This window comes from Esox lucius, chromosome 11 (genome assembly GCF_011004845.1).
Source record: "Esox lucius isolate fEsoLuc1 chromosome 11, fEsoLuc1.pri, whole genome shotgun sequence".
Taxonomy (NCBI): Eukaryota; Metazoa; Chordata; class Actinopteri; order Esociformes; family Esocidae; genus Esox; species Esox lucius.
Window position 1 is genome coordinate 50,344,541 of NC_047579.1, and position 22,203 is coordinate 50,366,743.

The 22,203-nt window shown below is 39.1% G+C and overlaps 1 protein-coding gene across 1 annotated transcript; it reads right to left on the reverse strand.

The window, feature by feature from the left end:
- Window positions 1-1,097: 1,097 nt before the first annotated feature.
- On the reverse strand, window positions 1,098-13,215 carry ptger1b (prostaglandin E receptor 1b (subtype EP1)). Its single transcript, XM_010874987.3, has 3 exons — window positions 12,941-13,215; window positions 4,791-5,695; window positions 1,098-2,026 (listed from the first exon to the last, which is right to left on the reverse strand). Exons 2-3 carry the CDS (start codon window positions 5,649-5,651, stop codon window positions 1,757-1,759), a joined length of 1,131 nt encoding a protein of 376 aa, XP_010873289.2. The 5' UTR covers window positions 5,652-5,695; window positions 12,941-13,215; the 3' UTR covers window positions 1,098-1,756.
- Between the last annotated feature and the right edge of the window lie 8,988 nt (window positions 13,216-22,203).

Here is a 22,203-nt window from a genome sequence, read left to right on the forward strand (position 1 = left end):
TGCCACATGAAAAAACGTTTCCATAAATTTTTGTACGAACATGCATGTAAACATATGGACATAATTCGATCCTATTTTTGTGCTTTGATGATTTTCGCTTTTTGTTAGTTCTACAGAGCGGTTTACTAGGAGCCCAATGAGGCTGCTCTTAAGTGAACGGAGCTCATCGTTAGGATAGAAGGGCGAAAATTACAAAATACCATCACAAATTCCATTTAGATGAATGTATCAATAAAATAGAAAGCACTTGGGCGCAAATTACATGATACAGGACCATTTGTTAAGAACTCTCACAACCACAGAGGGTAGAGGACCCTTACAGAAATGTGAATAACCATTTGACGAAAATGGCTACAAATATTAGCCTGCAATTCACTACTTCACTAGATTTGTTTTAGGTGTTAAAGTGTATACGTTTCTTTGGCTGTCTTCTTTTCCTTCAACCCACCACAAATGAGTTGTCCTATATGCTAAAATACTTTGTGCTCTGTTTTAACCGGTGAGGTTAAAATTTTGTCAATATTAGGTACTTTCAAATTACAATTCATACTCTAAAAAGTGTTACAGGAGAAACCTTATTGGTGCTATTTAGAACCCTTTGCAGAGGTTGGGTTTTTCATCATTTTAATCTGTCCAAATACTTTTGGTAACCTAAATTGGGCTGATTATGTACAAAATATGGTGTGATTTTTAAGAGCCTATTTAGACTAATTAAATTGAGAATTGTCCAATGTTACCTCAGAAGGTGACATGGGACAATTGACTTTTTCACATCTCAAAAGCAAATCTGGATCTATAGAAATTATAGTTGTGTAAAAAGAGTATTACTTGTGAGGATTTTTTTTAGAAAAGCCTCACATATACACAGTCACGCAATCACCAAAAATTTCCTTTTTGATACATAATGAATGTATTTCACATTTTTACGCACAGGTAAAAGCACAGCCTTTACTTTGCTTTCTCATTGCAACATTTATGTAAATCACTGACTCCATGATGTGCCAGAGTCCATCCAAAGTGCCAAGAACAGTAAAAAAAATAAGAACTGTAGCATACATACATACGTAACTGGAGATGTTGTAGCTTATTTTTATGTACTTTTACACAGAGCTAACCTAACAGACACGATTATAACAGGCCTTTTTACATGGGTAGAATTATCTATGCAACATACCTATTTATCCAGAATCCAGGGAATGGATTTGTTATAAATCCATTTATTAAATATAATTGTTTCGCAATATAGTATGAGACTAGTCCAGACCACAGTCACAATCATTGGTGTATTCTTTAGATGAAGACCATAGCAAGCTATTGCAAATTGTTTTGTGACAAAAAACAATGACTCCAAATTGAAATAATTTTTTAAACAACAACAAGGGTTTCTATTGGACACATTTAGACATCTCCTTTCTAGTCTAATTGCAAATTCTTCTGTTCTATTTGGTACTTAATTTGGTTCCGTTGCTGGCCAGTTACCTCAATGTAAAAGATATCCAACATTTGAAGGATAAAGATATAAATTCCAAACCCTCATAAACATTCACAATCAGTCAGACCTACACAATTCCCCCAAAAGCAGCATAGATCTCATAGGCAATATGTATTTCACATTGTGATACTCCTCCACTGCTGTCAGTTCTTATTACGGGGGGTGGAGTCTTCTCTGCCCAGCATGTTCATTGAATGGTTAATAGAGCAACAAAAGTCCTTAAAAAGAAGCCAGGATCTTTCTGGTTTCTCTTTTCTTCTAACTTCAGATCATGTTAACAGTGTTTTTCTCTGAACCCTGGAAGGAGCTGAATTCCCACCGATGGAAGGTGCTGTTCTTGAAGCTGGCCCGGCTCTTGGTGATGCAATAGATCTTCCTCAGCACAGCCTGGCGCAGCAGGATATAGACCCAGGGATCCAGTATTTGGTTCCAGGAAGCCAGACGAACACCCATCACAATCAACCTTCTGTAGTGGTCCTGGTCATTGCCTATCAAACCACTGTGGGACCTTAAGACTGACATCAGGCCAAAGATCTGTGGAGAACATAGATACACAGCATTCACATGGTGTTCCTATAAACAGCTTTACTTACGTAAACAAATATATTTATTGTTTTACAAGCTTTCTAACAAACACATGAAGCTATAGCCAGGAGCCTAGCACCCTGGATCCAACTGCAGGCTTGCCTAAGCAGTGGTTCCTGGACGGTCCTTGGATGGCAGACAAGATACTACAGTAAGCATCACTGGAAGCAAAATAGGGAACACTCTTCCTTCTGGTTTAAAAATCAAATCCTAAATTATATTTGCACTGAAAAAAAATCGTTTTTAATTAAAAACTCTGTCAAAAATGTTACTTGTAACACAAAACATTCTGAAAAAAGCTAAATGAAGTCTCAAAACAAGAACATAAGACTTGTTCAGATTTGTCTGAGTTCTTGTTTTCTTTTCCTTATGAACACATTTTAGAGTGGCCTTTTATTGTGGCCAGCCTAAGGCACACCTGTGCAATAATCATGCTGTCTAATCACCATCTTGGTATGCCACACCTGTGAGGTGGATGGATTATCTCAGCAAAGGAGAAGTGCTTACTTACACAGATTTAGACATTTAGATTTGTGAACAATATTTGTGAGAAATAGGCCTTTTGTGTACATAGAGAAAGTCTTAGATCTTTGAATTCAGCTTATGATATATGGGGGCAAAAACAAAAGTGTTGCGTTTATAATTTTGTTCAGTGTAGAATGGGCGAAATCCAAAATGGCCTTGCTGGTTGGCTGAAAGAAAATGCCTTTTCACTGCTTCCCCTGGATTTCTTAGGAAAATCCACCCTGCTTAAAATGTCTCAATGGTTCTTTATGTTTGATCCAGGTTGCATTCTCATTTGCAGCAAAGCACACCACATGATGAATAGAATTGGACAGAGACCCTCCTTTTCGGGCAATACAAGGTCTGTTTGTTTTTGGTGCACACTACAGTTTTAATGGAGTGTTCATACTTTTCCTTATGAACCAGACTCAGCAAAATTTTTGGAATGTCCACACCAAATGAGGTAAGTGTGAAGTACACCTTCATTTACAGTCTTTCCTAATCTGGCAGTCATTCTGAATTAGGTAAACTGACCTGTAAACTAAACATTACCAAATACTACCATTTCAGTTATAATTAAGCCCACAAAGAAAGACCTTGTAACATGTTTTTACAAACCTTTTAATTGTCAATTCTAACAAAGCGGCCATTCAGAGAATTTTATGAACAAACTTTAAATAATAATATTGACCTTTATCAGGTTCTAAGCAGAACATTTTATAAAGTGGAACCATATACAGGAGTCCTTTGAAGAACCCAAAATAAAAGTGTCTCTTTAAAATACAGGGTCCTACCTAAAATAAAGAATATTGTTTTAAGAGGATGAACCTTAGACATCTATGAACCCATTTCACAGTTTAAGCGTAGTCTAGACTGAAAAATCATTAGTCCTAGATTAGACTTAATTTGTGTCTTTGAAATTGTCCCTATATGGTTTTACATTTTATAAGGTCTGAACATAAGACTTTTTTCCAATAGCCCAATCACCGGGTTCATTTGACGTTTGGCAACATGAAAAGCCAACAGGGCCATAATATATGTAAGCACTGGCAGCTATCAGCTGCTATCATACAATCAGCGATCAGGATTCAAACCACATGGTTTTTAATGGAATATCTACCAATGCGTACCGAGGCCCATTATCAACAACTAATCAGTCTTGTGTTCCAGTGGCACATTGTGTTTGCTAATCCAGGTTTATCATTTTAAAAGGCTAATCGATCATTAGAAAAAAAAATTGCAATTATGTTAGCACAGCTGGAAACTGTTGTGCTGATTAAAGAAGCAATTAATCTGGCATTCTTTAAAATTGTTGACTCTTTGGAGCATCAGCAATGGTGGGTTTGATTACAGGCTCAAAACGGTCAGAAACAAGAAACGTTTTTCTGGATCTGTCAGTCTATTCTTGTGCTGAGAAATGAAGGCAATTCCATGTGAGAAATTGTCAAGACACTGAAGATCACGTAAAACGCTGTGTACTACTCTCTTCACAGAACAGTGTAAACTGTCTCTATCCAGAATAGAAAGAGGAGCTGGAAGCCTCTGTGCACAACAGAGCAAGAGGAGCAAACCTAAAGAACTGATGAAAAATGTAAAATGTTGTCTGGGACAATTAAGCACAACAAATTTATGACACATTATATTATCTGAATTCCAATGTAATGGAGTATGTAAAAAATTATACTACATTAGTGGTGTACACAAAATTGGATGAGTACACATAAAATCGGGACCAGTTTTGCCTAGGATTAGCCACTTTCAAAACTGCTGGCCCACATTACATGAAAGATCTGGAGCATAAACGTTTTATTATTTGTATGTTAGATTAATCATGATCATTAGGTAATCGTGATCATTCCTTCCAATCTTACTCTTCATTTCCAGATTAGATGTCAGATCCGTTATAGTGCCTCTATAAAACAATGTATGACCATAGAACATGGCTTCGACACCGTTAGTACTTGGACTCAGATGTTCTCAAACATCTCCTGAGGACCCCAAGCTAACTCACAATGTTGCTGTAGCCTTGATCTACCTCACCCGAATCAGGTAGTCAAGGGATTGATAGTTAGCAGACTATCAGCAGACTAGCAGGTTGTTACAACTAAAACACTGAACGGCCTGGGACCCACAGGAAAGGTTTGGGAGCCACAGGAGAGGTTTGGGACCCATGAACTCAGAACTATGAGCCTCAGAGAACTGGACTCACCAGCAGGGGACTCCAACAGATGCACGAGGTAGTCATAATTCCCACCAACTGGGCCACCATTTCAATGTCATGGGACTTTGCAGAGCGACGGTGGCAGGTCTTACTCTTACGCAGTCTGGCCCGAACCAGCGTGACCCCACTGATGGTATTACACACCAGGGCCACAGCGAGCGAAACCAGGCCCAGTCCCGAGAACAACATGACAAAGGCCACGTCGGTCTCCGTTGTTTCCCCCAGGACGTGGATAAAGCACCAGGTCCAGGGATACTGGTAGGTGTAGGCGCCTAGCTGGAAAAAGGGCAGCAGAGCTACAAACAGAGCTAGCAACCAGATAAAAGCCAAAGCCATCTTGGTGCGAGCTGTGGAGACCAGCGAGGCATGCAGCAGGGGCCTTGTGACGCCCAGGCAGCGCTCCGCAGCCATGGCGCAGCCCATAAACAACGGGCACAGGCCAAAGAACACCATGCTACCTCCCAGAAACTGGCATGGGGCATCTGTGGGGCCACAAACTAAGGGCCCAGAAGTATCCCCAGTTAAGTACAGCCTCAGCACCAGGGCACCAGGGATGACATGACCGGCAAAATCTGTGGCCACCAGTGAACTGGCAAAGAGAAGGAAGGTGGCTTTAGAGCGACGGCGTAGGCGGGCGTAGGCTTTGGCCAGGATGACCAGGGCCACAATGTTGAACAGGATTCCTAGAGTCATTGAGAGGCCAGCTGCTGTGGGGTTACTGTAGGGAGACCTCTCTGTGGTGATGTTCTTCCTCCAGGCTATGGCCTGCAATCCCTCAACTCCATAGGTCTGGTTGGAGCGGGGAAGAGGAGCAGCCAGGCAGGAGTTGTAATGCTGCATGGCCAACATCACTTGCTGCTGGGAGTCATGGGGGTCCTCGGAGTGGGTTGGCACTGAAAATAAGAAAAGGGTTATGGTAAAATACTGAACAGTTGGCTAGAAAGAATCCCTAAGAACTGAGGTAGTACTCCCATAACCAAACTTGCAAAGAAATAGAAAAATAATTTTACTGGTAAATGTTTACAAACAGGAATTTAGAAATCAGTTATTAACTAATTACCTAACCTATTACTTTTTTCAGATTTCAACACATTTAAACGCAACATTTCTTTGAGCTTTCAACATCATTCAACAAAGTCAAAATAAATGTAATTTGCAAGCAGCTTTGAGCTTGTTTCAGCATTCAGATACCTTTGGCCTTGTTGCACAACTTTTGAGCTGAGAGATCCATAAGAATTCATAGATTCTCCAAATGAAAAATAATGATATGTCTTCTCCAATTGTGCCAAATTGTGACCAAATTGAGACATATGGGGGCACAATTGCTAGCATAATAGTTAGATATTTAACCCTGATGATGTGTGCCAAATGTAAATCACACTGACTGAACAGGATTCATATACAGATAAAGGGATAAAGCCATCTGGCCATGATGCGGCCAACTTGTGGTCAAACTGAATTTACTTGCATATGTTATATCGTCATAGTGTTGTGGACATCAAATTATTTTATAATTTGTCTGATTTATATGCATATATGTGTAAACCACACATGCTTAAATATTGATTGGTCAATAGCAGCCATGTTTTATTTGCACTCTTCTGAAGGTATGCATTGAAAAATGTCCTTAGTTAACAATATCTCTATGTCACATAAAGATTGGACATTTGGTTCTATAGGAGTAGCTTTTGAAGCGTTTATCACATATTCAAAATTGCCAAAAATCCATCATGCCAGAGGTAATGGGTCCCAAATGCGAGTTATCCATGAGCTTGCAAAGAAGTGGCATGAGCTTGCAAAGAAGTCTGGCTCAACATTGCCTCCGTGTGGAAAACGCTTGCACCCTGTATGTCCTGACAAGATTCTGATCATGTGTACCTAGTTATATTACAATATGATTAACGTTTTCTCAAAAATATGCTTACATGTAGAAAACCACACCCATTTGAAGGTGTATTGGTCAATAGCGACCACACCTTTTACAGAACATGGTTTATAGAAGCCAAACATCAAAGGATGTGAAGATTGGACTTTTGGTGCTATAGGAATATTGTTTTAAGCATTTTTCACAAAATTCAATGTGATGGAAAATCCATCAAGTTTGAGGTCACTTAATAACCCTTTAGAACTCATAGTGTCCACTGACCGCCTTCCTTTGGATTATTGTAGCCGCAGCGGGCGGCCATGTTTCTATAAAAATAACGTTTGGGTAAATATCACAAATTATCTACCTGATAAAAACCTGTTGTCATTAATAATAAGACACCAGAAAAAAGGTATACTGTCATAAGACTTTTTAAATTTTATTTATTAATTTCTTTACTCAAAATGCTAATGCCAAAGTGGCCTGTTAGAAGAGACTGTTTCTGTGTTGTTTGGTGATACAATGTTGGAAACATCCTTGCTCTTTGAAAGCGATAATGATGTTGAGGTGAGTAACAAATAAACTGCAGGTATATGTTTGGTGTTGTCCATAACTGTTGTTGTAAAATGTTGGTAATGTCTTTTAGATGGCAGTAAACCTGTCATGATAACTTAATAGGCGAGCTCATCAGCTGAGGAGCTCGAATTGTTGTTTTCTCAGTCTTGTAACGAAAAGCGTTGCCGTGTTACGAAGGGGAGTCGGTGGATGTTGTCTCGCATTTCTTCCGATTTCATTCATAAATGGAAACTGCCATAGGTGACTAGACAACTAATTGTCTGTTTTGGTTCATCTATCAGACTACAGAAAATATGTTTTGCCACAGATGTGATGTTTTGCTTTTGACGAGCTGTCACTTTCACTTGCTAGACAACAGTGGAGGCACTAACGTTGTGCTTGCTGACAATGTCATCACTTGATCATGATGATGTCTTGGATCTGATCAAAGATGTGCCACATACTTTCACTCATAATATAAAAGTAATGTCTTGAGATTTGTGGGCCTTGATTACTTTGTTATTATCCTTAGATGTGCAAACCTCAAATTACTGCTGTTTCACTCTCGTCAAAAAGAGTCAGTGTAAGGTTTTATGCAAACTTAGATGTTCGCTCTTGTTTCTACAGATGTCAGTTATATGGAAACTATCCCAACTGCTTGCTGAAGCTAGCTTACTATCTGGTTCGTCTATGAGGTTATTAGAGAAATTGTGTTGTAGCAAATGTGTAATGCACTCGCAGAGGGATGGGAGGAGAAAGTGTGAGAGATCGATTTTCTTAATACAAGTGACCTTCTACACAATGGGAGAAAACAAATTATATTATTCCACGTTACATGAATGTGGTGTTAAATTAGAGAAGATGATGTGCTCCTTAAAACAAAGTTAACTTGAGTTTATTCTTTATTCTGTTTGCTTGAAATGTGGAAGAAAATATTATTTCGTTTGAGAATTCTCAGTGATCTAGAGCAGCATTCTAGAATTCTATTGGGGTCTATAAGGTTAAAAATATCCTTAATTTCCATGCAAACAAGCATGAAATTAGTTTGAATAGGAGATATAGCAAAATGAAAAGGAAATATTGTCATTATCAAGGTTAGAAATAATGATTTTTAATTGAAGTAATTATTGTGTTCTTCAAACTTTGTCATTCATTATCACAAAATTGTTTGGCTCCTTTTTAAATCATAATGGTAACAGAAATCACCCAAATGGCCCTGATCAATAGTTTACATACCCTTGAATACTCTTTGAATGTTAGAGGTGACATAAAAAGGTGAAAATGGCAATTAAAGGTGAATTTCCCACATTTGTGGCTTTTTGAATTGCAATTAGTGTCTGTGTGTAAATAGTCAATGGGTTTGTTACGTTTCACATGGATGCACTGAACAGGCTAGATATTGAGTCATGGGGAGCAGAAAGAACTGTCAAAAGACCTGCGTAACAAGGTAATGGAACTTTATAAAGATGGAAAAGCATATAAAAATATGTCCAAAGCCATGCAAATGCCAGTCAGTACTGTTCAATCACTTTAAGAAGAGGACATTTCTGGGATCTCTTGATACCAAGCCAAGGTCAGGTAGACCAAGAAAGATTTCAGCCAAAACTGCCAAAAGAATTGTTCAGGATACAAAGAAAAACCCACAGGTAACCTCAGGAGAAATACAGGCTGCTCTGGAAAAAGTCTGTGTGGTTGTTTCAAGGAGCACAATACGTACCCTGATGAAGACAGCGTGTCTGTCGAAACATTGGTCTTATTAAAAAATTATATGCATTTGAGTGTGCGGCTTTTTCATTCATTTTGTTTCCATTCGGTACCCTTAAGCCAGCACCTTGTCAACTAAGGTGTGCGTTTCTTCTACTTTTATCAAGGAGCACAATACGACCATACTTGAACAATAATGAGCTGCATGGTCGAGTTGCAAGAAAGAAGCATTTACTGTGCCAGTGCCACAAAAAAGCCTGGTTACAATAAGCCCGACAACACCTTGACACGCCTCACAGCTTCTGGCACACTGAATTTTGGAGTGACGAGACCAAAATAGAACTTTATGGTCACAACCATAAGTGCTATGTTTGGAGAGGGGTCAACAAGGCCTATAGTGAACAGAATACCATCCCCACTGGGAAGCATGATGGTGGCTCACTGATATTTTGGGTGTGTGTGAGCTCTAAAGACACTTGTGATTTTTCTTGTGAAAATTGATGAATGCAAGATGAATGCAGCATGATATCAAAAAATACTGGCAGACAATTTGCATTCTTCTGCACAAAAGCTGTGCATGGGACACTTGGACTTTCCAGAACGACAATAACCCTAAGCACAAGGCCAAGTTGACCCTCCAGTGGTTACAGCAGAAAAAGGTGAAGGTTCTGGAGTGGCCATCACAGTCTCCTGACCATAATACCTTCAAGCCACTCTGGGGAGATCTCAAATGTTTGGCTCATGCAAGACAACCAAAGACTTTGCATGACCTGGAGGCATTTTGCCAAGACGAATGGACAGCTATCCCACCTGCAAGAATTCAGGGCCTCATGGACAACTATTACAAAAGACTGCATGCTGTCATTGATGCTGAAGGGGGCAATACACAGTATTAAGAACTAAAGGAATTGCAGACTTTTGAACAGGGGTCAGTTCATTTTTTTCTTCGTTGCCATGTTTTGTTTTATGATTGTGCCGTTCTGTTATGACCTACAGTTGAATGTGAATCCCATAATAAATTAAAGACGTGTTTTGCCTGCTCACTCATGTTTCTTTTTACAAATAGTACATATATTACCAATTTTCCAAGGGTATGCAAACTCTTGAGCATAACTGTATGCACCATATGGTGAAGCTCCTACCAGATGAGCTCAATAGGGTTGAGATCTGGGAACTTTGCTGGTCACTTCATTATAGACAGAATACCTGCTGACTGCTTCTTCCTTAAATAGTTCTTGCATAGTTTGGAGCTGTTCTTTGGGTCATTGTCCTGTCCAAGGAGGAAACTGGCTCCAGTCAAGCACCTTCCACAGGATATAGCATGGCGGGGCAAAATGGAGTGATAACCTTCCTTTTTCAAGATCCCTTTTACCCTGTCCAAAAATCCCACTTTACCATCACCAAAGCACCCCCAGACCATCGCATTGCCTCCAGCATGCTTGACAGATGGCATCAAGCACCCCTCCAGCATCTTTTCATTTGGTCTGAATCTCACAAAACCTCTTCTTTGTGATCCGAACACCTTAAACATAGATTCATCTATCAATAACACTTTTCCAATCCTTTTGCCCATCTTAATATTTTCTTTGCATATATGGCTTTTTGTTTGTTTCAGCCTAGAAAGCCAGCATCCCGGATTTGTCTCTTCACTGTTGTCATTGAGACTGGTGTATTAATGAAGCCTCCAGTTGAGGACCTGTGAGGTGTCTGTTTCTCATTAGACACTCTAATGTATTTGTCCTCTTGCTTGGTTGTGCACCTGAGCCTCCCACTCCTCTTTCTATTCTGGTTAGAGCCAGTTTGCGCTATTCTGTGAAGGGAGTAGTACACAGCGTCGTACGAGTTCTTCATTTTCTTGGCAATTTCTTGCATGGAATAGTCATCTTTATTCAGAACAAGAAGGAAGTTCTTTGTTTCTGGCCATTTTGACCCACAATTGCTGATGGTCCAGATAGTCTAAAGAAGGACAGTTTTATTGCTTCTGTAATCAGCACAACTGTTTTCAGCTGATGGACTGATGGTTGCTGATAATGGGTTTCTCTATGCCTATGTAGATATTCCATTAGAAATGTGCCATTTCCAGCTACAGTAGTCATTTAACAATGCCTACACTGTTTTTCTGATCAATTTAACATTATTTTAAACGACAGAAATTTGCTTTTTTTCGAAAACAAGGAAAGTGACCCCAAACTTTTTAATGGTAGTGTATAATATGTTACAAATGCTACTAAAACAAAAAAAACATTAAAAATATATTTTAGGAAGGCTACAAAGAAGTATCATATATTATTACACAAAGGTATGATGTTTAGTAGTATCACAGCACTGGGGATAAGGTTAGGGTAAAGGTTATAAAACTAAAAAAGGTTAGGTTAAGGTTTGATTAACGTTAGGTATCACAGTACTAGGGTTGAGGTTTGAGTTATGGTGAGAAACAAACACCCCTCTTGTTGTATGTGAACTTGTGATTTTGAAGTGGTCGGGGATATTCACCATCACCGTCCTCAAAGCCCTATAAAAGAGCTCCTCTATTGATCTCTCGCAGCGCTCACCACTGCCTCTAACGGCCGGTTTGTATTACAGTGTTACTTGACATGATGTAATATATCTTACTGTCAAAGATTAGGCAGTCAAAGATTTACGTAAAGTAGTCTACGTACACCCACAGAGACCAGTCGGGCTGTATAGGTTCCGGGCATATTTTAACTGGTCAATCAACGATGTTGTACCAAAAAAGGTATACATTCCTATTAATCAATAGAGCTACACATGATATTTAATTACATACATTTTTGGTAGGGCAAGTTGGCAACAACGTCTGTCAAGTGAGTGCAGACGTGGTATATTTTTTTACTCTCGAAGTGGCATCTGCTTTCATATTTATGTTTTGAGACTTATGCCATTCAGATCCGCCACAAAGAGAAAATAGTTAAAGCGACATGGAAAAGGCTTAGTGAGACTCCCAGGCACAATTAGTAACCACTGATAATTTTTTATCTACGATATTTTTTACATCTAGAACAATCGGGTATAAATGGTTATAATACACACTGAAAAAGACTGGAGAAAGACTCCTCTCTTCGTTTCTTCCCAGGTTCTTCTCTTTTTTCTATCCATTGTGTCTTTTTTCTATCCACTTGTCTGCATTGCTAACATTCTCGTGTTTTACCCTGCGTATCTGTTTGAGCACAACAGAAGTAAATATAACTTTAGAAAAAGTATAACTTTACTGTTTAATGGGTTGTCTCATCCCTGTAGCATACAATAACCCATTACTAAAGTCAGAAGGGGCTTTATGAGGTAAACTTTGTTATGGCTATTATCTGGATGTTTTTTTAATAAAGTGAAGTTGAAAACTTTAAGACATGAAAGTATTTATTTTACAAAGTAAAACTAAACTTGCTGTGAAGACCACGGAGTTAATTACACAAAGCTTGCATCTGTTGACAATGACAATTACAATACAAATCCTATGAAATTAGCTCTATCGCAGCAGGCCTACGGGCATAATGATTACAATTACAAATTAAATCCCGTTTTGCTTCTTCTCAATCACACACACCGACACACACGCGTGCGCACACATAAAGGGAATGCCCTGTCTTACCAAACATTAAATACATTAAATTGCACATTGCAGTCCTTGTTCCTAAGCTAAAATAATTACGAATAACGAAGACATTAATGGCTGATGAGCATATCGGATTTAAAATGGAAATCATACCAATTCAACAATACATGAACACTAATTAGAAAAAAACGTAAATGTACAGTTCTACCATTAACGATGTGCCTGTGCTATGTGTGAGACAACTACATATAACTTTTGTCCAGTAATTTTTTCCTTGTGAATATTATAAAATGACAATTTGGTATTCAAATAATTTGCCATGTAAAAATAATTTGTGAAAAGGTTAAATATTATGTAAAAGGATCAACCTTGTAGTAGACAGTTGTTCTGCTGCATGCATTTCATAGCGATCTAATTAAAATAGCTGGGCAAATAGGATATTACCTTTTCAAACAGTAGGCTATATCCATAGAGTCCCACGTGTTCTTTCAGTGTTCAGATGTTTAATCATTAATCACTTTAAATCGAGAAAAAGAGAGAGCTTTTTAAATTCAGGGTTATTCCACAAAAAACGAATAACCTTATCAGCGATATTTAAGTTAAATATTCCAAGACGTGTCTCATATAGTCCTAAAGACAATACAAAGAGCAACCGGACAAGGTAAAGATATCTGACAGTCACCCAGGAGATCTAGCAGGCAGCCTACCAGTCTCCACAATATTTCAACACGAACGTACTATTGATATTTCGTTTCGTTGCTCAGTTTATATACTGAGGATTAAGCCGCGTCACCGCTCTCACTGAGGGTCTTGAGTCCGCGATGGAGAGGCAGACAAACGCCTGGGCAGTCATGCCGCTTTTTCACAACAGTCCATAGCCTGGGAACGGTTAGCGAGAAGGTTAATTTGAGAATTCACACTTGACATACCCCTTCCTAAAACATCCTAAGCATGATTTGAGTATATGTTTATATTCTGACAAATATTTTGTGAATCTTGTCTGTAAGACACATTTCAATCTGTGAAGATACTTATAAAGAATAATTGGGCATCAGAAAACCTATTTCAGACCGGGAAGATAGCTTGGAGATTCAGACCTGCTAAACTACAGGAGATAGACTAAACTACATAAGACTAAACTGCATAAGATTTTTCCTGATACCTCCCATAGTGTAATGAGCATCTAACTGTGGAGGACACATTTCTCCAGTTTATCACCATATACCTTCACACATATCTTCACACCAACTGGTCTGGATTCTTTGGTAGCATGTACAGATTATATTGGCTGTCTCAGAGGCTCTGATTAGACTGATAGATGTATTCATGTTTTTATTGGTAAAAAAAAAAAAAAACACCTTTCTGTATTTCTGTATAATTCACTGTCTGTTTTTATGGGTTTGTTTAATGAAATTATGTTGCAATGTTTCACCATAAAGCTTGTTTCATTTTTAGTCCAAAAAATACAACTTGTTTTTAGCTAGCTATAATCATGTTGGTTGATGGCTTTTTCTGACTCCAAAAACACTTTAACACAACTTCCCAGTACCTAAAGTATTTTAGACAAGTAGCGTGACTCAGACCAAAAGCCCTCTTTTGTCTATCTTGCTGAACCATGTCACACCAAAACTAATGGACCAGTGCAGACATCTTATCTATGCCCCCCTCTTCACTAATTTTTTTTACCAGAAATTTAAATCGGAAAAACTTTTAGCCAAAAACTTGTAGCTTGGATCAAAGATCTGAGTAGCATCACCAAGGTATTTTCAGGCAAGAGCGTAGGAGTAATGATTTCAATAGTTTTGGATGTTGGAAAGGTTTAACTGCAAACAACTTTGCATTTGATTTCAAATCATGTGATTAAAATACATGTTATTATTTATTTTATGTATACAGTGTAAGGTGTGAAATTCCCTTTTAAAACATATATTGCTGAGTTGAGGAAGATGAACATCAACATTGGTTCATTATAGAAACAAATCGTACACTCACCTAAACAATTATTAGGAACACCATACTAATACTGTGTTTGACCCCCTTTCGCCTTCAGAACTGCCTTAATTCTACGTGGCATTGATTCAACAAGGTGCTGAAAGCATTCTTTAGAAATGTTGGCCCATATTGATAGGATAGCATCTTGCAGTTGATGGAGATTTGTGGGATGCACATCCAGGGCACGAAGCTCCCGTTCCACCAAATCCCAAAGATGCTCTATTGGGTTGAGATCTGGTGACTGTGGGGTCATTTCAGTACAGTGAACTCATTGTCATGTTCAAGAAACCAATTTGAAATGATTCGAACTTTGTGACATGGTGCATTATCTTGCTGGAAGTAGCCATCAGAGGATGGGTACATGGTGGTCATAAAGGGATGGACATGGTCAGAAACAATGCTCAGGTAGGCCGTGGCATTTAAACTTTGCCCAAGGGGCCTAATGTGTGCCAAGAAAACATACCCCACACCATTACACCACCACCACCAGCCTGCACAGTGGAAACAAGGCATGATGGATCCATGTTCTCATTCTGTTTACGCCAAATTCTGACTCTACCATCTGAATGTCTCAACAGAAATCGAGACTCATCAGACCAGGCAACATTCTTCCAGTCTTCAACTGTCCAATTTTGGTGAGCTCGTGCAAATTGTAGCCTCTTTTTCCTATTTGTAGTGGAGATGAGTGGTACCCGGGGGGGTCTTCAGCTGTTGTAACCCATCCGCCTCATGGTTGTGTGTGTTGTGGCTTCACAAATGTTTTGCTGCATACCTTGGTTGTAACGAGTGGTTATTTCAGTCAAAGTTGTTCTTCTATCAGCTTGAATCAGTCGGCCCATTCTCTTCTGACCTCTAGCATCAACAAGGCATTTTCGTCCACAGGACTGCCGCATACTGGATGTTTTTCCCTTTTCACACCATTCTTTGTAAACCCTAGAAATGGTTGTGCGTGAAAATCCCAGTAACTGAGCAGATTGTGAAATACTCAGACCGGCCCGTCTGGCACCAACAACCATGCCACGCTCAAAATTGCTTAAATCACCTTTCTTTCCCATTCTGACTTACAGTTTGGAGTTCAGGAGATTGTCTTGACCAGGACCACACCCCTAAATGCATTGAAGCAACTGCCATGTGATTGGTTGATTAGATAATTGCATTAATGAGAAATTGAACAGGTGTTCCTAATAATCCTTTAGGTGAGTGTATATATGTAATGTTAGCACAAAGAAAATAAATTGTACAGGCCAATTTTAGGTTGGTGATCGATTATGGCAATTTGCTATATATAATGCATATAGTGGGGCAAAAAAGTATTTAGTCAGCCACCAATTGTGCAAGTTCTCCCACTTAAAAAGATGAGAGAGGCCTGTAATTTTCATCATAGTTACACTTCAACTATGAGAGACAAAATTTGAAGAAAAAAAACCCAGAAAATCACATTGTAGGATATTTAATGTATTTATTGGTAAATTATGGTGGAAAATAAGTATTTGGTCAATAACAAAAGTTAATCTCAATACTTTATTATATACCCTTTGTTGGCAATGACAGAGGTCAAATGTTTTCTGGAAGTCTTCACAAGGTTTTCACACACTGTTGCTGGTATTTTGGCCCATTCCTCCATGCAGATCTCCTCTAGAGCAGTGATGTTTTGGGGCTGTTGCTGGGCAACACAGACTTTCAACTCCCTCCAAAGATTTTCTATGGGGTTGAGATCTGGTGACTGGCTGGTCCACTCCAGGACCTTGAAATGCATCTTACGAAGCCACTCCTTTGTTGCCAGGGCAGTGTGTTTGGGATCATTGTCATGCTGAAAGACCCAGCCACGTTTCATCTTCAATGCCCTTGCTGATGGAAGGAGGTTTTCACTCAAAATCTCACAATACATGGCCCCATTCATTCTTTCCTTTACACAGATCAGTCGTCCTGGTCCCTTTGCAGAGAAACAGCCCCAAAGCATGATGTTTCCACCCCCATGCTTCACAGTAGGTATGGTGTTCTTTGGATGCAACTCAGCATTCTCTCTCCTCCAAACACGACGAGTTGAGTTTTTACCAAAAAGTTATATTTTGGTTTCATCTGACCATATGACATTCTCCCAATCCTCTTCTGGACCATCCAAATGCTCCCTAGCAAACCTCAGACGGGCCTGGACATGTACTGGCTTAAGCAGGGGGACACGTCTGGCACTGCAGGATTTGAGTCCCTGGCGGCGTAGTGTGTTACTGATGGTAGCCTTTGTTACTATGGTCTCAGCTCTCTGCAGGTCATTCACTAGGTCCCCCTGTGTGGTTCCGGGATTTTTTCTCACCGTTCTTGTGATCATTTTGACCCCACTGGGTGAGATCTTGCGTGGAGCCCCGGATCGAGGGAGATTATCAGTGGTCTTGTATGTCTTCCATTTTCTTATAATTGCTCCCACAGTTGATTTCTTCACACCAAGCTGCTTACCCATTGCAGATTCAGTCTTCCCAGCCTGGTGCAGGTCTACAGTTTTGTTTCTGGTGTCCTTTGACAGCTCTTTGGTCTTGGCCATAGTGGAGTTTGGAGTGTGACTGTTTGAGGTTGTGGACAGGTGTCTTTTATACTGATAACAAGTTCAAACAGGTGCCATTAATACAGGTAACGAGTGGTGGACTGAAAATGCCCATTTTCAGAGGCCCGTAACTCGGCCATATGTGGCTCAATTTGCATTAAATCATTGTCCTCCACTGGACCATTGTCTTTAAAATATATATAAGAAAAGTTGATATCTCAAACAATGTGGCCTCCATTTTAACTTTTCTGAAAAACTCGTTAACGACATCTCCTTGGAAACCGCTGAACGGATTTGCACACCGTTCGCTGAGATGGACCCTGGGACCAGTATCTTCAATTAAATTATTTGGAACTTTGATATCTCAAACAATTTAACCGCAATAAGTTAATGAAGTAAAATCATCTAAACACCATCTACTCTGATATCATTGAATGGATTGGCATGCTGTTTGCTTGTGAAGGTTCTTTGGACAATGATATTGGACAATGATATTTAAATGTTCTATATGAAAAATGTATATCTCAAACAATATGGCAGCATTCAGTCCCCAAAGTTTTGTGTTATTCTCATTCTCTATTTTGGACTATTATTTTGAAGGAACTCTTATTTTAAAGGAAGATCTAATGAGTGTGTGAATCTGCTAGAATGTTGAGTTGGAGTTGGTGGTTCTATCAGCAGCTACGGAGGGCTTTTTTTTTTAAGCTATGGGAGGAGCCATGGCAGTGCCTGTCAATGTGGAATGGGTGGGATGTTGGCAGGATGGCAGCATTCAGTCATCGATGTTAGCACATATTTTATTTATATTGGACTATTATTTTGAAGGAACTCTTATTTTAGGAAGAGCAAATGTTAATTGTTTGTAAATCTCCTTGAACAGTAAGTTGGTCTTGGCAGTTGAAATTGCTGCTGCCATAAGCTAGATTCCAGTGCAAACCATCTTAAGGTTTAGGCTATGGATGATAAATGTCTGTGTAAATTCTAACCCTATTGAAATTATTATTCAAAAGAAGTCAATTTTAAGTACATTTTGCATTTCCTTTGGAAATCAAGGTCCCAGAGTCTGGAGGAAGAGAGGAGAGGCACAGAATCCACGTTGCTTGAAGTCCAGTTCAAAGTTTCCACAGTCAGTGATGGTTTGGGGTGCCATGTCATCTGCTTGACCCAACAATGCAGAAGAGCTGAAGGCCACTATCAGAGCAACCTGGGCTCTCATAACACCTGAGCAGTGCCATAGACTGATCGACTCCATGCCACGCCGCATTGCTGCAGTAATTCAGGCAAAAGGAGCCCCAACTAAGTATTGAGTGCTGTACATGCTCATACTTTTCATGTTCATACCTTTCAGTTGGCCAACATTTCTAAAAATATTTTAGGTTTTAAGTAATATTCAAATTTTCTGAGATACTGAATTTGGGATTTTCATTAGTTGTCAGTTATAATCATCACAATTAAAAGAAATAAACATTTGAAATATATCAGTCTGTGTGTAATGAATGAATATAATATATAAGTTTCACTTTTTGAATGGAATTACTGAAATAAATAATCTTTTTGATGATATTCAAATTTTATGACCAGCACCTGTATGTTTTTAGCAGATATTTTTTCTAATTTCACTTGGGAGGACTTGCCATAGACATCATATATAAAGGCTAGACGTCTCATGGCACAGTCACTTCCGGCATCACTGGCGGCCATCTTGTCAGAGCTTCCTGGCAGGCTCTGTGGTACCTGATGTAAGGTGAGTGTTCAGCATGAACACAAATACTCTTATCTCGCTGAAACCTTGACGGATTTACAAACGGTTTGGTTTCTTACAAACGTTATTAACGTGGCTATAATTCTGAATGCTTGAAAATGTTGAAATAGCAGCTTTTCTAAAAACGACTTAATCGGGCAGCATAGTTATGCTTACTTGCACAAGTTATCAAGGCAGATACCACAATTGAGCTGTTCAATTATAAAGGTTTTACTGACACCAATGACGATTTTATGACAACTAATCTTTTGTCTAAATTACAATATTTGGTTGTAGTTATTTGATGGCTAATAACAATAAGCTTTGAGTGAGACCTATGGCAGCTAACGTTACAGTTTAGCTGCTAACCAGCATAGATGCACATGATTTTTCAATCAGGTTGGTTCCTGTGCTTCTTGAAGGACAGCGATATGTCCTGACCTACAGGTTCAGCCAGGACCACTTGGAACTTCTCTTCAACTCCATCAGAGCATCTGGTAGGGTTCATAATTTATATTTACCAGCCGCAACACTAAGTGACACAGTGTCAGCAAATGCTTGTATTGTTTTCAGTTTTTGGTCCATATGTTTTTTAAGACATACACAATACCTGGAAGTGTCACAAACCATTTTGAGTATTTAGAAAAATGCATGTGTTTGACTATTTGTTTGCAGAACGTATCATCACTGATACAGTCTGAATTGTATGATAATGTCATTCAACTTATTTTATGTGGAAAGATCATTCAGGGGTGGCTAGTTCTAATTAGTCTTTTTTTGTAAAACATTTTTAAGCATAAAACATTTTAAAGCATCTATTGAATATCTGTGTCCCATACTCGTATGTCTTAACCTTTTTTGTATTTATATTTTTTTACGGTGGCTGGAATAACAACCTTAATGCCAGCCAGTTCAAGTACATCTTTAGGATGTAAAGCTGATGGCCCGATGTGGGGTTGTTAAACCATGCAGAGGCAATGTGACGGCACAGGATGACAGAGTCCCTACCAGCTGTCATCGACACCTCTACAAGCCTGTCAGCTGTAGATATGTCCTCTGCAGCAGGAGGAGAAGATCTTCCATCCCCGTTTGCTGACATTCCTGCCCTAGTACATGATCACAGCTACCTTCCCGTCCACTTCGATGGTCTTGTGGACAACGCTGTCATGTACATTTCAGGTGAAGGCTAACTGAAAGTCAATTTTCCCTATAACCAAAAGTGCCAATAGTCAAAATCTGGGGATCTCACGATTGTCCAAAAAGAGAAGTGTTCCCTTAATTTCCCCATGCTTTTTAATGATTATTACTATAAGTTATGATATTACTAACTCAAATTTCAGGATTTGTTGTGCGACAGGCTCTGAAGAAGCTGTCGTGTGATGTCTACCGTGCCAGCCTGGTGACAGATGCTGCATCTGCCATCAAGGACCAGAGCTACCACCTGCTGACTTTAAAAAAACAATGGAGGTCTGGTGATTCCATCAGAGGGAACCGTGAGTGTCGTCAGGGCAGCAGAGTGGGTCATTCGGCAGTCATCAGGCAGTACCAGACGATCACAGCCCATCAAACTGCTTGAGGATGTTTACATTGTCCGAAAAAGGATCGGTTCAGAGGTTGTGTTTGTGTTAGGGGAGCACATCGGTGAGACGCAGTTTGGGATAGACAGCCACCTCCATATGTTATTAAAATTAATTGTGTCCATTTTTTTTAAGTTAAGCTGCACCATATCGCCAGATTTACATACCTCAGCTTACAGCGCAACAACATGCGACAAACTTAAAACTGTCCTTTTCAAAGGGCATTAGCCCAAGGTATGTGTTTTCAAGGTACTGTCCTCTTTTACTTCAACAGTAGTGTAGTTCTCTCTACAGCATTTCTTTTTTTCATTTCATTCTCATCTTTTTTGGATCAACATTTCTTTTTTGGATATTTGTCAAAGGGAATCATGTACCAATTATTTTCTTTTGTGTGCAAATAAATGTCACTTTTATAATAGTTTAAAAATAGAGACTTTTGTGTAATTATTCCATATTATTTTGTAGTCATTCTATATCAGAACCCCTGACATACAATCCAAATAGTCTACAAGTAACATCAGTGTTACCTTTCATTTGATTTCATTTCATTATGCTTCTACACGAAGAGGTTGCCACACAGTAAGCATTTTATTGTCAGCATTTTTTCTAACCAAAAGTCCGATGGGGAGTTTCCATAGGGCATTTTACAATACGCATGACCATACCTTGGCAAATAATGGTCTAAAGTACTCAATTTCATTCTATATTGATCTGCTTTTGCACACAGCTTCACAAGACCTGGTGCTAGGGCTCAGTTGTGTTTCTAAAGTCATATCAAGTGACCTAGAGGGCTGAAATGTGGTCAGTTCAGAGATCCTTGTTATCCGTCAGAAAAGGAAAAAAACATGTAATAATTAAAATTATTTTATTATAATAGTAATTTTATTATAATAGTACAAAAGTGTATATGTCATGTTGCCATTCTGTACACTGAGTTTTAGTAGCCTATTTATTGATTTAACATAAATACCTTGTGTTTGTATATTCTTTACACCTATCTGGTTCTGTTCAAGAATATTTTCATATTGAAGTGCATGGTTTTAATGGTTCATATGTATGCAGTGTCATAACTTCAGCTCTGACGTTTATAACAAACCAAACTGTTTGAAAATCAGTAGAACATTTTGCAAGTTATGGTTATTTAAAAAGTACATTCACCATAAAACACAATGTTACTAGTGCGTGAGCGGCCTGTGGCAAGATGGCCGCCATGTGCGGACGTCGACCTCCATTGGCCAACAGCGCGGACAACGTATCTAGCCTTTATATATGATGTCTATGGGACTTGCACCCGGTCAGTTTTTTTGCCATGTGACTTCCTGTCAATTAATAATCAATGACCTTGTCATGTCCAATCCCATCGACAGCTTAAATTGTTCGTTAGGTCACACCTGCTCCCTTTTACAAGGTGGTAGTATTTGGAAGATTACAAGCGTTCACAATACTGTATTCAAGGCGTAAGGCCTGTTGGATTTGTGGGTACATTTCAAATGAATAGGTATTGTAATGGGGATATTAGCCTATTTGGTAACAATTGCAACATTTCCAGTCAAAAGTGATCTAATGTAGCCTGTACCCTGGAAATGGAAACTGTTCAACAAGTTATTGGAAAGCCACATTTTTTTAAACGGTATCGTACGAAGGCAGACATTTCACTAGAATTGTCCACTCGAAATTGCACTATTGTCAGCCTCTTCCAAATTAGGACGACGTCGCACCTGGCAGTAAATTCAGAGTGGCAGGCAGGCCAAGGCAACAAAAAAATACTCCGAGCCAGAGGGGTATCAAACTCTGCCATCTCGGCTCTTTGTTTCATAATCGTTTCTGGTACTGATGTGTGCATGGACTTCTTTGCAACAGA

Bases quoted from the DNA above. Each gene is read 5' to 3' on its own strand.
- ptger1b (XM_010874987.3), bottom strand. From the start codon at position 5,651: ATGTTGGCCATGCAGCATTACAACTCCTGCCTGGCTGCTCCTCTTCCC. The intron at 2,027-4,790 runs GTGAGTCCAGTT...TGTTCTCCACAG, and splicing joins TCTGTTGGAGTCCCCTGCTG to ATCTTTGGCCTGATGTCAGT.